The sequence below is a fragment of the Rhinoraja longicauda genome, chromosome 41 (genome assembly GCF_053455715.1).
Source record: "Rhinoraja longicauda isolate Sanriku21f chromosome 41, sRhiLon1.1, whole genome shotgun sequence".
NCBI classification, from domain to species: domain Eukaryota; kingdom Metazoa; phylum Chordata; class Chondrichthyes; order Rajiformes; family Arhynchobatidae; genus Rhinoraja; species Rhinoraja longicauda.
Window position 1 is genome coordinate 11008834 of NC_135993.1, and position 14013 is coordinate 11022846.

At 49.0% G+C, this 14013-nt stretch overlaps 1 protein-coding gene across 1 annotated transcript in view; it reads right to left on the bottom strand.

Moving 5' to 3' along the window:
- Positions 1-13700, bottom strand: part of LOC144611744 (cytochrome P450 2G1-like) — a 14883-nt gene extending 1183 nt beyond the window's left edge. Inside the window, exons 1-2 of the mRNA XM_078430977.1 lie at positions 13433-13700; positions 634-796 (exon numbers count right to left, since the gene is read on the bottom strand). Coding sequence (XP_078287103.1) covers positions 634-796; positions 13433-13603 — 334 coding nt within the window. The 5' untranslated portion in view covers positions 13604-13700. The remainder of the gene's footprint in view (positions 1-633; positions 797-13432) is intronic.
- Between the last annotated feature and the right edge of the window lie 313 nt (positions 13701-14013).

A 14013-nucleotide genomic window follows, 5' to 3' on the forward strand; every position in this document is an offset into this window, starting at 1 on the left:
CCCCCCTCCTGCTCCCCCTTCCCCTCCATTCCCCTCACCCTCACCATCTCCCCTCCCACCTTCCCTCCCTCCTCCCCCTCCACCTCACCATCTCCCCTCCCCCTCCCCCTCCTCCCCTCTCACCTTCCCTCTCTCCTCCCCCCCTTTCACCCCTCCATTCCCTCCACTCCCCGTTACCCCCCTCATGCCTCCTCCTTCTCCCCTCCCCCTTCCCTACCCTCCTCCTGCTCCCCTTCCCCTCCATTCCCCTCACACTCTCCTCCTCCCGTTCTCCCTTCTCTCCCCCCCTCCCCCAACTTCCTCCAGTCCGACAACACATATAATCCTAATTCTAATCTCCCCCCCTCCTAACCTGCACCTTCCACCAATTAGTTTAGTTTAGTTTAGTTTTGTTTAGAGATACAGCGCGGAAACAGGCCCTTCGGCCCACTGAGTCCGCGCCGACCAGCGATCCTAGCTTACGCTATTCTACACACACTAGGGACAATTTACAATTATCCCGAGCCAATTAACCTACAAATCTGTACGTTTTTGGAGTGTGGGAGACTGAACTAAACCCATGATCGCACGCTTCCTGTTGTCATTAGGGTCAGGGGTCAGGGGGCGCAGGGCCATCTTTGTCCATCTTCTTACCGTATCCATTCGTGATTTTCCTGATTGATGGGACCGTTCCCCGGGCTCCAAAATCGTCCGCTTGGTCAACGAGAGCTTCCTTCACGGCCTTGAAGCCGCAGAGCACCACGGCCGGCCGGGGGCCCAGCCACACGGTGAACACCGGCCCGTACTTCCTGCCGAGCTGCGGGGAACAAAGGGCCGGAGGTCGGCGTCGCCACGGTAACCGCGGAGGAGTCAGGCGGCCATGTTTGTACCCACAGCCTTCGCCTCAGAGCCGCTCACGCCACACTAGGGGTGCCAACCTCCTCACTCCCAAATACGGGACGAGGTGACATCACCACCCTACGCCTCATGTGACCTCACCTAGCCAGCGGCCACGTGCTTCCGCTCCACCAATGGCGGCCGCACGGGCCGAGAACCGGGTTGCTACACAACCTCCGTTAGGCAGTGCCCGGGCCTCCGGACCTACACTGTCCAGGACTACAGCGGCCCAAGGGCAACAGTGTCCGGGCCTACAGTGCCCCTGGGCCTATAGTGTCCGGGCCTACAGTGTCCGCGCCTACAGTGTCTGGGCCTACAGCGGCCCCTGGGACTAGAGTGTCCAGGCCTACAGTGTCGGGGCCTACAGTGTCCGGGCCTACAGTGTCCGGGCCTACAGTGTCCGGGCCTACAGTGTCCGGGCCTACAGTGTCCGGGCCTACAGTGTCCGGGCCTACAGTGTCCGGGCCTACAGTGTCGGGGCCTAATAGTGTCCCCCCGGGCCTAATACGGGACAAGGGCAGTTCAGTTCGGGACTACCCAATTTAGACCAAAGGACAGGAGGTTCCGGCTAATATGGGACAGTTAGCAACCCTACGCCACACACACGCCTGCCCCGCTTCCCTCAATAACCCCCCTCCCCTCCCCACACAGGGGGCACGGTGGCGCAGTGGTAGAGTTGCTGCCTCACAGCGCCAGAGACCCGGGTTCGATCCTAACTACGGGTGCTGTCTGTACAGAGTTTGTACGTTCTCTCTGTGCTCAGTCTTCTCCGGGTGCTCCAGTTTCCTCCCCACACTCCAAAGACGTACAGGTTTGTAGGTTAATTGGCTCTGGTAAAGATTATAAATCGTCCCTAGTGTGTGTAGGATAGTGTTGGTGTACGGGGATCGCTGGTCGGCGCGGACTCAGTGGGCTGAAGGGCCTGTTTCCGCGCTGCATCTCTAAAACTAAAAGCTAAAACCATGTAGCTGTAGGAAGGAACTCCATATGTTGGTTACACCAAAGGTAGACATAAAACGCTGGAGTAACTCAGCAGGTCAGGCAGCATCTCTGGAGAGAAGGAATGGGTGACGTTTTGGGTCAAGACTCTTCTTCAGACCCATTCATTATTTCGGGTTGAGACCCATCTTCAGACTGATTGAAAGGGGGAGAGGAAAGACAATAGGTGCAGGAGGAGGCCATTCGGCCCTTCGAGCCAGCACCGCCATTCAATGTGATCATGGCTGATCATCCACAATCAGGTGGAGACCCTTCTTAAGAACTGAGTGATCCTTTCTACCCAGTGAAGGTGGGAATCCTAAACTCACTATCCGGTCTGCAATCTATAAGACAGACATAAGATCTAGGAGCAGAATTAGGCCATTCAGTCCATTGAGTCTGCTCTGCCATTCAATCATGGCTGATCTATTTTTCCCTCCGTCCCAATCTTAGTTTAGTGTAGTTTATTGTCATGTGCACTGAGGTACAGTGAAAAGCTTTTGTTATGTGCTAACCAGCCTGTGGAAAGATTATACATAATTACAATTGAGCCATCCTATCTACAGGATAAGGAGATTAATGTTTAGTGCACAATAAAGTCCAGTACAGTTCGATTAAAGATAGTCCGAGGGGCTCCAGTGAGGTAGATAGTAGTTCAGCACTGCTCTCTGGTTGTGGTAGGATGGTTCAGTTGTCTTATAACAGCTGGGAAGAAACTGTCCCTGAATCTGGAGGTGTGCGTTTTCACACTTCTGTACCTCTTGCCCGATGGGAGAGGGGAGAAGAGGGAGTGGCCGGGGTGAGACTGGTCCTTGATTGTGCTGCTGGCCTTGCCGAGGCAGCGTGAGGTGTAGATGGAGTCAATGGAAGGGAGGTTGGTTTGTGTGATGGTCTGGGCTGCGTCCACAATTCTCTGCAATTCTGTGCCTTCTCCCTGTAACATTTGACACCCCTTACGAATCAAGAACCTATCAATCTCTGCCTTAACGCATACCCAATGACTTGGCCTCCACAGCCGTCTGTGGCAATGAATACCACAGATTCAACAGCCTCTGGCTAAAGAAATTCCTCCATATCCGCATTATAAAAGTATGTGATATGTTCTGTACTCTGTTTATTTTCTCTTTTAGACAATAGACAATAGGTGCAGGAGGAGGCCATTCGGCCCTTCGAGCCAGCACCGCCATTCAATGTGATCATGGCTGATCATTCTCAATCAGTACCCCCGTTCCTGCCTTCTCCCCATACCCCCTGACTCCGCTATCCTTAAGAGCTCTATCTAGCTCTCTCTTGAATGCATTCAGAGAATTGGCCTCCACTGCCTTCTGAGGCACAGAATTCCACAGATTCACAACTCTCTGACTGAAAAAGTTTTTCCTCATCTCAGTTCTAAATGGCCTACCCCTTATTCTTAAACTGTGGCCCCTGGTTCTGGACTCCCCCAACATTGGGAACATGTTTCCTGCCTCTAACGTGTCCAACCCCATAATAATCTTATACGTTTCGCTAAGATCTCCTCTCATCCTTCTAAATTCCAGTGTATACAAGCCTAGTCGCTCCAGTCTTTCAACATACGACAGTCCCGCCATTCCGAGATTTGACCTAGTAAACCTACGCTGCACGCCCTCAATAGCAAGAATATCCTTCCTCAAATTGGCTGAATATCCTTTTGCATTGGCTGTTGTACTCATGGTGTGGTCAAAAGATGCAGAAGCTTGAAAGCACGTACCACCAGATGGAGGAACAGTTTCTTAATACGTTGAAGAGGTTTGCTCTGCTGGGGGCTTGCATGGACGCAATGGGAAGAATGGCCTCCTTTGTCATAGTTGGAGGTAAAATAGTGGTGTTGGTGGCGAATATCATGGGTCAGGCAGCATCTCTGGAGGACATGAATTAAATGATGTTTCACATCAGGACCAATAACCATAAATGTAGGAGGATAATCAGGCCATTTGGCCCATCGAGTCCGCCATTTGATTGCACTTGATCTAGTTTAGTTTAGTTTAGGAAAATAACTGCAGATGCTGGTACAAATCGAAGGTATTTATTCACAAAATGCTGGAGTAACTCAGCAGGTCAGGCAGCATCTCAGGAGAGAAGGAATGGGTGACGTTTCGGGTCGAGACCCTTCTGAATAGGTCTGAAGAAGGGTCTCGACCCGAAACGTCACCCATTCCTTCTCTCCTGAGATGCTGCCTGACCTGCTGAGTTACTCCAGCATTTTGTGAATAAATAGTTTCGTTTAGTTGTTTAATTTAGAGATACAGCACGGAAAGGAGGCCCCTTCAGCCCACCGGGTCCGCGCCGACCAGCGATCCCCGCACACTAACACTATCCTACACCCACTAGGGACAATTTTACACTTACACCGAGCCAATTAACCTACGAACCTGCACGTCTTTGGAGTGTGGGAGGAAACCAAAGATCTCGGACAAAACCCACGCAGGTCACGGGGAGAACGTACAAACTCCATACAGACAGCACCCGTCGTTGGGATGGAACCCGGGTGTCTGGTACTGTGAGGCAGCAACTCTACCGTAGCGCCACCGCGCCAGTCTGATGTGTACATTTTACAGCTGGTAGACAGAGACACAGTTGGTTCATTTTCAGTTCAACTTTAGTTTATTGTCACGGTGTAAAGCTTTTGTTGCATGCTAAGCAGTCAGCAGAAAGACAAAACACGATCACAATCGATCCATTTCCAGTGTACAGATCGATACATGATAAGGGAATAACGTTTAGTGCAAGGTAAAGCCAGCAAAGTCCGATCAAGGATAGTCCGAGGGTTTTAATATCATAGTTAAATATCATAGTTAAATTAATATCATAGTTAAATTAAGAATCATAGTTAAATTAAGAATCAAAGTTAAATTAATATCATAGTTTAATATCATAGTTAAATTAAGAAATGTTGTTGTAGGAATGGAGATTTAAGAGTGTGAAGCAATGTCTTAAGGTCATAGTGATAGGAGCAGAATTGGGCCATTCGGCCCATCAAGTCTACTCCGCCATTCAATCACGGCTGATCTATCTCTCCCTCCTAACCCCATTCTCCTGCCTTCTCCCCATAACCCCTGACATCCGTACAAATCAAAAATCTATCTATCTCAGCCTTAACAATATCCACTGACTTGGCCTCCACAGCCTTCTGTGGCAAAGAATCCCACAGATTCACCACCCTCTGACTAAAGAAATTCCTCCTCATCTCCTTCCTAAAAGAACGTCCTTTAATTCTGAGGCTGTGCCCTCTGGTCCTAGACTCTCCCACTAGTGGAAACATCCTCTCCACATCCACTCTATCCAGGCCTTTCACTATTCTGTACGTTTCAATGAGGTCCCCCCTCATCCTTCTAAACTCCAGCGAGTACAGGCCCAGTGCCAACAAACGCTCATCATAGGTTAACCCACTCATTCCTGGGATGGTTCTTGTAAACCTCCTCTGGACCCTCTCCAGAGCCACACATCCTTCCTCAGATATGGGGCCCAGAATTGCTCACAATACTCCAAATGCGGCCTGACCAGCATCTTATAGAGCCTCAGCATTACGTCCCTGTTTTTGTTTTGTATTCTGGCCCTCTTGAAATAAATGCCAGCATTGCGTGTGCCAGGATCGAACCTGGTTCTCTGGCGCTGTGAGGTAGCTGCTCTGCCCACTGCCACGCCACCGTGCAGGTGAGGGTGGGTTGGAAGATCCAAGATCTAGCTCTTGGGGCTAACGCAATCAAGGGATGTGGGGAGAAAGCAGGAACGGGGTACTGATTGTGGATGATCAGCCGTGATCACATTGAATGGCGGTGCTGGCTCGAAGGGCCGAGTGGCCTACTCCTGCACCTATTGTCTATGTTTCTAATCAGAAGGGGAATAGTTTGCTTTGTCAGACGCTGCCTGTGACTCTGCTTGCAGAAGCCAGCCGCGCCTCGCTGCTCAAATATTTGCACACACACACACACACACACACACACACACTTCACTTCCAGGGCGTTCAAAGCTTCCGACCTTCAGGTGAATACTTTCTTTTCCCTGCAGGTGAGCACAGGGGATCGTGTTTAGGGTAGGGAGAAATAGAATAGTCAGACAGCTGTGGGCTATCTGGGAAACAGATAATTGACTGTATATGCCGAGAAGGAGCAAGCTTTTTTCCACAGGATGCCGTGGGTAAACAAACACTGAGGAAAACAAACGCTCCCATACTCAGTGGGAAAGAGTGCGTCAGAAGGAACTACAGATGCTGGTTTCATTCACAAAATGTTGGAGTAACTCAGCGGGACAGGCAGTTCAAGAGAGAGCTAGATAGAGCTCTTAAGGATAGCGGAGTCAGGGGGTATGGGGAGAAGGCAGGAACGGGGTACTGATTGTGAATGATCAGCCATGATCATATTGAATGGCGGTGCTGGCTCGAAGGGCCGAATGGCCTACTCCTGCACCTATTGTCTATTGTCATCTCTGGAGAGAAGGAATGGGCGACGTTTCGGGTCGAGACCCTTCTTCAGACTGATGTCAGGGGAGGGGGCGGTACTGAGATAAGATGTAGTCGGAGACAGTCAGACTGGCGGGAGAACTGGGAAGAGGGAGGGGATGGAGAGAGAGGGTTACTTGAAGTTAAAGAAGTCAATGTTCATACCGCTGGGCTGCAAGATGCCCAAGCGAAATATGAGGTGCTGTTCCTCCAATTTGCGCTGGGCCTCACTCTGACAATGGAGGAGGCCCAGGACAGAAATGTCAGATTGGGAGTGGGAGGGGGAGTTGAAGTGCTGGGCCACCGGGAGATCAGGTTGGTTAAGGCGGACTGAGCGGAGGTGTACAGCGAAACGATCGCCGAGCCTGCGTTTGGTCTCGCCGATGTACAGGAGTCCACACCTGGAACAGCGGATACAGCAGATGAGGTTGGAGGAGGTGCAGGTGAACCTCTGTCTCACCTGAGAAGACTGTCTGGGACCTTGGATGGAGTCGAGGGAGGAGGTATTGGGACATGTATAGGGAAAGAATGAGGCACGTTTCTGACGTGGAAATATGGAGTCATAAAGCTCGGCCCAACTTGCTCGTAACTATGTTGGCCTAGATGGGTATTTTTAAGGCAGAGATAGATAGATTGTTGATTAGTGCGGGTGTCAGGGGTTATGGGGAGAAGGCAGGAGAATGGGGTTAGGAGGGAGAGATAGATCAGCCATGATTGTATGGTGGAGTAGACTTGATGGGCTGAATGGCCTAATTCTGCTCCTATCACCTATGACCTTATGAAGAGCCCTATCTGAACTAGTCTCATTTGCCCACCTTTAGCCCTTAACTCTTTCCTATCCATGTACCTGCCGAAGATAGACACAAAATGCTGGTGTAACTCAATGGCACAGGCGGCATCTCTGGAAACATAGAAAATAGGTGTAGGAGGAGGCCATTTGGCCCTTCGAGCCAGCACCGCCATTCATTGTGATCATGGCTGATCGACCACAATCAATAACCCGTGCCTGCCTTCTCCCCATATCCCTTGATTCCACTAGCCCCATGAGCTCTATCTAACTCTCTGATCCAGTGATTTGGCCTCCACTGCCTTCTGTGGCAGAGAATTCCACAAATTCACAACTCTCTGGGTGAAAAACTGGCGCGACTAGGCTTGTATACACTGGAATTTAGAACGATGAGAGTGGATCTTATTGAAACATATGATTATTAAGGGATTGGACACGTTAGAAGCAGGAAACATGTTCCCAATGTTGGGGGAGTCCAGAACCAGGGGCCACAGTCTAAGAATAAAGGGGAGGCCATTTAAAACTGAGGTGAGAAGAAACTTTTTAGACAATAGACAATAGGTGCAGGAGGAGGCCATTCGGCCCTTCGAGCCAGCACCGCCATTCAATGTGATCATGGTCCTGTGTGGCCATAGAGCTGGAGAACTGGCGGAATCGCAGACGGAAACATCACAGCACGGTTTGGGAACAACTTACAGGACCGCGAGATAGTGCAGAGAATTGTGGACGCAGCCCAGACCATCACACAAACCAACCTCCCTCCCATTGACTCCATCTACACCTCACGCTGCCTCGGCAAGGCCAGCAGCACAATCAAGGACCAGTCTCACCCCGGCCACTCCCTCTTCTCCCCTCTCCCATCGGGCAAGAGGTACAGAAGTGTGAAAACGCACACCTCCAGATTCAGGGACAGTTTCTTCCCAGCTGTTATCAGGCAACTGAACCATCCTACCACAACCAGAGAGCAGTGCTGAACTACTATCTACCTCATTGGTGACCCTCGGACTATCCTTGATCGGACTTTGCTGGCTTTACCTTGCGCTATATGTTATTCCTTTATCAGTCTGAAGAAGGGTCTCGACCCGAAACGTCACCCATTCCTTCTCTCCCGAGATGCTGCCTGACCTGCTGAGTTACTCCAGCATTTTGTGAATAAATACCTTCGATTTGTACCAGCATCTGCAGTTATTTTCTTACACTTCCTTTATCATGCATCTGCACGCTGTAAATGGCTCGATTGTAATCATGTATTGTCTCTCCGCTGACTGGATAGCGCACAACAAAAGCTTTTCACTGTACCTCGTTACACAGGACAATAAACTACACTGAACTGAACTGAGAGAGGGTGTTGCAGGAGTCTGACCATTGGGCCTCTCTGACTGTTTGTGATTGGAATGTTTCCCTGACTGCTGATAACGACGGTGATTCCATCATCAGGCAATGTTGTTGTGAAAAAGGTGGATGGGTCACTCAGATAGCTGGTGTCTAGCCGAGCAGTTGGCAGATGGGGGAGATCAGCACACTGCTCCAACGCACTGCTCCCCCCCCGACAGACGGCAGCTGCAATGATGCCTGCAGAGTTGCAACAGGCTGACGCACGCATTACCTGACGCAAACCACCATGGCCCAGGTCTGGTCTAACTGGCACGGACAGGTGACAAATGAGGGCCCCCTTGTTCATGACTGGAACACTGTCTGCTACAGAGCATTAACCTTGCCACTGATATCATCTACTCACGGTTATTCACAAAATGCTGGAGTAACTCAGCGGGTCAGGCAGCATCTCAGGAGAGAAGGAATGGGTGACGTTTCGGGTCGAGACCCTTCATCTACTCACGGTTATTCACATAGCACCTATTACCAAACACGACTCCCCCAAGCTCAAGAGCCTACAGTGTTTTATTGTGTGTATATATACATATATATATACACACACACGTGCAGACACACATATATGTGTGTGTATATATATACACACATGCAGACACACATATATGTGTGTGAAATATATATACACACACACACACAGACAGATATATATGTATATATATGTGTGTATATATATATATATATATATATATTTCGACAGATAGATATATATGTGTGTGTGTGTGCATGTGTGTGTATATATTATATATATATTTTTTTTAAAGTCTCATTTAAAAAAAAAAATTGAAATTATTAAAAATTGGTAAAACTTTGATCTCAAATTAGCTCAAAAGGATCATAGTCCGGTCCATTATTAATGCTGTGGTATCTCATTATGATTTAATAACTTTCAAATTTAGCCACCCATGTCACAGGTTTCAGAATCAGAATCAGAATAACCTTTATTGTCATCCAAAAAAAACAAGTCTTTTGGACGAGGTTTCGTCACCCACAGTCCAACAATAAGAGCAATAAAAATAAGCAATAACACACACAATCACAAACCAACACAAAACAAAAAAAGAAACATCCATCACAGTGAGTCTCCTCCAGTCACCTCCTCACTGTGATGGAAGGCCAGAATGTATTTTCTCTTCCCCTGCCGTCTTCTCCCGCGGTCAGGCTGTTGAAGTTGCCTGAACTTGTTTGTACCTTTATTTAAGGAAACACATGTGTGTGTGTGTGTGTGTGTGTGTGTGTGTGTGTGTGTGTGTGTGTGTGTGTGTGTGTGTGTGTGTGTGTGTGTGTGTGTGTGTGTGTGTGCACGTCTGTGTATGTACAGTGCATTCAGAAAGTATTCAGACACCTTTACCTTTTCCACATTTTGCTACGTTACAGCCTTATTTTAAAATGGATTAAATTTCTTTAAAAAAAATTAACAATCTACACATTGGAACAGAATTAGGCCATTGGTCCCACCTGCCTGCGTTTGGCCCACATCCCTCTAAACCTGTCCTATCCATGTACCTGTCCAAATGCTTCTTAAATGTCAGGATAGTCCCTGCCTCGACTACCTCCTCCGGCAGCTCGTTCCATACACCCACCACCCTTTGCATGGAAATAAGTTACCCCTCAGATTCCTATTCAATGTGCAGGAAAGTCAGGAACTGTTCAAACTTAGCACGGCGACGCAGCGGTAGAGCTGCTGCCTCTCAGCGCCAGAGACCCGGGTTCGATCCCGACTACGGGTGCCGTCTGTACGGAGTTTGTACGTCCCCCCCGTGACCTGCGTGGGTTTTCTCCGGGATTTCCGGTTTCCTCCCACACTCCAAAGACGTGCAGGTTTGTCGGTTAATTTGCTTCGGTTGTAAATTGTAAATTGTCACTCGTGTTTGCAGGATAGTGTAAGTGTGCAAGGATTGCAAACTCGGTGGGCCGAAGCACCTCTAAACATAAAATAAATGGAACTATGGATGGTGGTGTAGGCAGATACGACTGTGGCATTTATGGATAGGCACACACATGAGCAGGGTATTGTGAATCTCACACCTTATGCCCCATCTCACCTTGAACATTTGTTTTAGTTTAGTTTAGGGATACAGCGCGGAAACAGGCCCTTCGGCCCACCGGATCGGCGCCAACCAGCGATCCCCGCACACTAACACTATCCCACACCCACTAGGGACAATTTTTACATTTACCAAGCCAATTAGCCTACAACCCTGCACGTCTTTGGAGTGTGGGAGGAAACCGAAGCTCCCGGAGAAAACCCACGCAGGTCACGGGGAGAACGTACAAACTCCGTACAGACAGCACCCGTAGTCGGGATCGAACCCGGGTCTCCGGCGCTGCAAGCGCTGTAAGGCGCCAACTCTACCGCTGCGCCACCGTTAGCTTAGTTCAGTTTAGAGGTATCTTCCCTGAAAACTGTAACATCCAGGTTCAGTAGCAGCATCTTCCCTACAACCATCAGGCTATTAAACACCACGCCCTCCAACCAAACTCCGGGTTATTTATTCACAAAATGCTGGAGTAACTCAGCGGGTCAGGCAGCATCTCGGGAGAGAAGGAATGGGTGACGTTTCGGGTCGAGACCCTTCTTCAGACTTTCCTTCTCTCCTGAGATGCTGCCTGACCCGCTGAGTTACTCCAGCACTTTGTGAATAAATACCTTCGATTTGTACCAGCGTCTGCAGTTATCTTCTTATCCAACCAAACTCCGATACATACTGAACTTTCTTCGTTGTTTCTTGTCCGTTTTACTGAGTACTATATTTAGATGTCCGTTGTAAGAAATTCACAGTTCCGTTTTGGCACGTAAATAAAACACTCTCTGCTCTTCAAACTAATTATGACCCAAAATGGCATCTGCCTATCCCCTCTCCACCCCCCACCCCACTGATACTGTCCATCCCGCTGAGTTCCTCCAGTATTTTGTTCATTGCTGAAGATTTCAGCGTCCTCAGTTCCTTATTTTTAAGGAAGGTTATTTTTTTTTAAGGAAGTGCTCGCAGTCTTGGTTGAAAAGTAAAGTTTTACTTTATACATACATTCAGTCAGAAGAAGGGTCTCGACCCGAAACGTCACCCATTCCTTCTCTCCCGAGATGCTGCCTGACCCGCTGAGTTACTCCAGCATTTTGTGCCTACCTTCAATTTGTACCAGCATCTGCAGTTTTCTTCCTACATATATTTGGCATCTGCAGTTCCTTGTGCCTCTGTCTTTATTTTTAAAGGTTGTGGATGCAGAATGAAATTTACTAAAACTATCCAACAGCATATTTCACTACAATTATCCATCATCTGCAGCTTCTTGTGCAGGAAGGAACTGCAGGTGCTGGTTTAAACCGCAGATCGACACAAAATGCTGGAGTAACTCAGTGGGACAGGCAGCATCTCTGGAGAGAAGGAATGGGCGACGTTTTGGGTCAAAGCGTTCTTCACTCCAGAGATGCTGCCTGTCCCGCTGAGTCCCTCCAGCATTATCTGTTTATCTTCAGTTCCTTGTTTCTAGTCTCGTTTTTAAAAGGAAGTGCCTGCAAACATGATTGCAGAGCAAATTTTAACTTTCAATACTTCACACGAGAACCATAGGACATAGGTTTAAGTGCCGTTTCGGGTCGAGACCCTTCTGCAGACTTTTTGAGTCTGAAGAAGGGTCTCGACCCAAAACGTCACCCATTCTCCAGAGATGCTGCCTGACCCGCTGAGTTACTCCAGCATTTTGTGTCTATCTTCGGTTTAAACCAGCATCTGCACATAGGTTTTAGGTGGGGGGGGGGGGGGGGGGGAAGATTTAATAGGAATCTGAGGGGTAACTTTTTTACACAAAGGGGGGTGGGTGTTTGGAACGAGCTGCAGGAGGAGGTAGTTGAGGCTGGGACTATCGCAACGTTTAAGAAACAGTTGGACAGGTACATGGATACGACAGGTTTGGAGGGATATGGTCCAAACGCGGGCAGGTGGGACTAGTGTAGATGGGGCATGTTGGTCAGTGTGGGCAAGTTGGGCCGAAGGGCCTGTTTCCTCACTGTAAGACTCTGTGACTATATATATCCAGCATCTGCAGTTCCTTGTGCTTCTATCTTTTAAGGAGGATAGTTTATAAAGAAAAGTGTGTGCAGTGTGAAATTACACTTTGCACTTACATAGAAACATAGAAAATAGGTGCAGGAGGAGGCCATTCGGCCCTTCGAGCCTGCACCGCCATTCTATATGATCAAGGCTGATCATCCAACTCAGTATCCTGTACCTGCCTTCTCTCCATACCCCCTGATCCCTTTAGCCACAAGGGCCACATCTAACTCCCTCTTAAATATAGCCAATGAACTGGCCTCAACTACCTTCTGTGGCAGAGAATTCCACAGATTCACCACTCTGTGTGGGAGAAAAACCATTCTCATCTCGGTCCTAAAAGACTTCCCCCTTATCCTTAAACTGTGACCCCTTGTTCTAGACTTCCCCAACATCGGGAACAATCTTCCTGCATCTAGCCTGTCCAACCCCTTAAGAATATTGTAAGTTTCTATAAGATCCCCCCTCAGTCTTCTAAATTCCAGCGGGTACAAGCCGCTACATAGAAAATAGGAAATAGAAAATACATAGAAAGAGGCCATTCGGCCCTTCGATATGATCATGGCTGATCATCCACAATCAGTACCCCGTTCCTGCTTTCTCCCCATATCCCTTGATTCTGTTAGTCTTCATAGCTAAATCTAACTCTCTCTTGAATTCATCCAGTGAATTGGCCTCCACTGCCTTCTGTGGCAGAGAATCCCAAGGATTCACAACTCTCTGGGTGGAAAAAAGTCTGTCCTCATCTCAGTGCTAAATGGCAATCTTGGGGAGATAATGATACACCGTTGAAACTGATCTCAGTGCTACATGGCAATCTTGGGGAGATAATGATACACCATTGAAACTGGTCTCAAGAGGAGTGAGTATCAGCAGCAGATTGAAGCGCCTTACCTGGATGAGGGAACGGTCAGGGGCTCGCTTGTCGATGTGGAGAGCGTTACCAATGAGTGGGAGGGCGGTGGGGCCGGGGGGAAGCCAGCCTTTCCTCCCCCTGTTGCCCCAGAAGTAAAGCAGGAGGATTGCAGTCAGAGCTAAGATCACAGCAGCGACACTCTGCTCCATGGCTGGACGTTGGTTGTTGCAGACTGGGCTGTGCGTGGAGCTTTACTGCAAGTCCCCAAGATTGCCTTGATTGCACAGGGCAAAGCGGCTTGTCTCCCACAAGGGCGGGGAGAGGTGTGGTGTGTTGCAATACTGTGCAATGCAATGCAATGCTATGGCCCCGCGGTGCTGAATCAAGCTATATGACTCCCCGCTGTGTGTCACCGCCCACACTACCCACTCCTAATGCCCACACTACCCACTCCTAGTGCCCACACTACCCACTCCCAGTGCCCACACTACCCCACTCCTAATGCCCACACTACCCCACTCCTAATGCCCACACTACCCACTCCCAGTGCCCACACTACCCCACTCATAATGCCCACACTACCCCACTCCTAATGCCCACACTACCCCACTCATAATGC